The sequence below is a fragment of the Thyridium curvatum genome (genome assembly GCF_004353045.1).
Source record: "Thyridium curvatum strain D216 chromosome Unknown NODE_206_length_2424_cov_90.481498, whole genome shotgun sequence".
In the NCBI taxonomy this organism is placed as follows: Eukaryota; Fungi; Ascomycota; class Sordariomycetes; order Thyridiales; family Thyridiaceae; genus Thyridium; species Thyridium curvatum.
In genome coordinates, this window is record NW_022156961.1 from 428 (window position 1) to 2,424 (window position 1,997).

General features: G+C 52.4%; 1 protein-coding gene across 1 annotated transcript; it reads left to right on the forward strand.

Moving 5' to 3' along the window:
• Positions 1 to 1,370: 1,370 nt before the first annotated feature.
• Positions 1,371 to 1,997, forward strand: E0L32_012434 (uncharacterized protein; the record flags this gene model as incomplete). The annotated part of the gene is made up of 2 exons (XM_031135274.1): positions 1,371 to 1,529; positions 1,613 to 1,949. Coding segments are annotated over 2 exons (496 nt in total), but the record flags the coding sequence as incomplete, so codon positions are not given.

Sequence of the window (1,997 nt, forward strand, 5' to 3'; positions counted from 1 at the left end):
GGTCTGCTGCTGTCGACCTCGACTACCCTTGTGCATTCAGGAGCGGCAAGCTGAATTCGAGTATCTTTTGTATCTTGGTCCACCCGTTTCTTTATGGCAGTAGTCAAGTCAATGAGCAAAGAGCTTGAAGAATAGCAAGAACCTCAGGTCAAAATTGCTTGTAACAAATCTGTATTCTTGTCTCCGTAAATCGGACCCTGTATTCGCGATTTAATAATATCTTAGAAAGACAAAAGTAAATACCTAAAATCGACCTAGGTAGGTAAGCCTCGCAACTAATAGCCGCTTTCACTTGAGAGCAAAGGCTATGGCAAGGCTGATGGGGGAATGTGGGGTGCGGGGTGCCTGGGCAAGCAGTCTTGGATTTTAAGTGCAAGTACTGAATGGTGTTGAATCAGTGAGATTCCGTCAAGGTCGGCGGATAATCTGAGCGGGTAATCAAGAACCCGCTAGGCTCCCGGCTGTTTTGTTGCATGCCGAAACTCACTCACCGGGCAGAATCCAGCAGCCGCTCTCGACATTCTTCTGGCAATAAAGCTCGCAGCAAGTCCTCTCCAGCAACTGATTGATTGACTGAGGTGGTGGAAAATGAAAGCTTTCGCTGCATTCTTAGTCAGAAATCAGATGCAAAGCCAGATATGTGTTTCATGCAATTGGACTGAGTACTTTTAGAAACGAGCGCGCAAGCTTACTTATGAATGACTTCATTTTTTGGCATGTGAAAAGCGTTTCTGGGGGACAACCACAGGCTGCGACACATGGTTGCGCTCACACAGTTTACTGTAGTTGGTGGCTAAGGTGCGAAAGGGTACCCAGGTTTGCGTGGCAGCCCACACTAAAGTCGGGGTCACCAAGGCCATGATGGATCCCCTGTGGCCGTCATGGGCGTCCTGTTTTGGACCGAGCTTCCTCAGTGCCCTCAGCGAGGTTTCCCCACAGCGCACCCCAGTCAGCAACCAGCGCTGGGGGAGCGCTTCCCAATGGTCGTGGTGGGCCCTGTGGACACTCGGCAATCACGCGGGCTCAGCAAAAGGTGCCTCGGCTCGCCTGAGCTTCAGTGCGCTACAGCTACAGCGGCTTCTCCAAATCCTACCACCAAAATCCCAGGTCAGTTGCCGGGCCGGGACATTGGCCCGATTACCACATGCATACATAACTCGAGTCGATACTTTTGCGTCTCACATCTTCTCCAGATCTCACTTTACCTGACTCTCTCATCTTCTTGACGCATCTGCTTTTGCACAAACATCTTCTTGGAGACGAAAGGTGTTTTGCTCTTCTCCTCATCACTGTTCATCCTTCCCCATACCCCGCCGCCTCTTCTTTTCCGCGTCTACCAACCCATTCACACACACAGCACACAGCACACCATGGCCGATCAATTGCGGTTCGACGACCAGGTCGTCGTTGTCACTGGTGCTGGCGGTGGTCTTGGCAAGGCTTACTGCCTGTTCTTTGCCTCGCGCGGTGCGAGCGTCGTGGTCAATGATCTCGGTGGCTCTTTCAAGGGCGAGGGCACCTCTCACAAGGTAGGTTGCGCCACGCAGAATACCCCCCTTCCCTAGCTGGCGGCGGATCTGTGGCTAATCTCATTGCTTCTCTCTACTTCCAGGCTGCAGATGTTGTCGTAAACGAGATCAAGGCTGCTGGCGGCAAGGCTGTTGCCAACTACGACTCGGTCGAGAATGGCGACAAGATCATCGAGACGGCCATCAAGGCGTTCGGCCGCATCGATGTCCTTATTAACAACGCCGGTATCCTCCGGGATATCAGCTTCAAGAACATGAAGGATCAGGACTGGGACCTCATTTTCAAGGTCCACGTCAAGGGTGCCTACAAGTGCGCGAGGGCAGCGTGGCCTTACTTCAGGAAACAAAAGTACGGCCGTGTCATCAACACTGCCTCCGCTGCTGGTCTTTTCGGCAACTTTGGCCAGACCAACTATTCTGGTAAGTTTGCCTTGAAAATCTTCAGAACAACCCCCCCCCCCCGCCTCC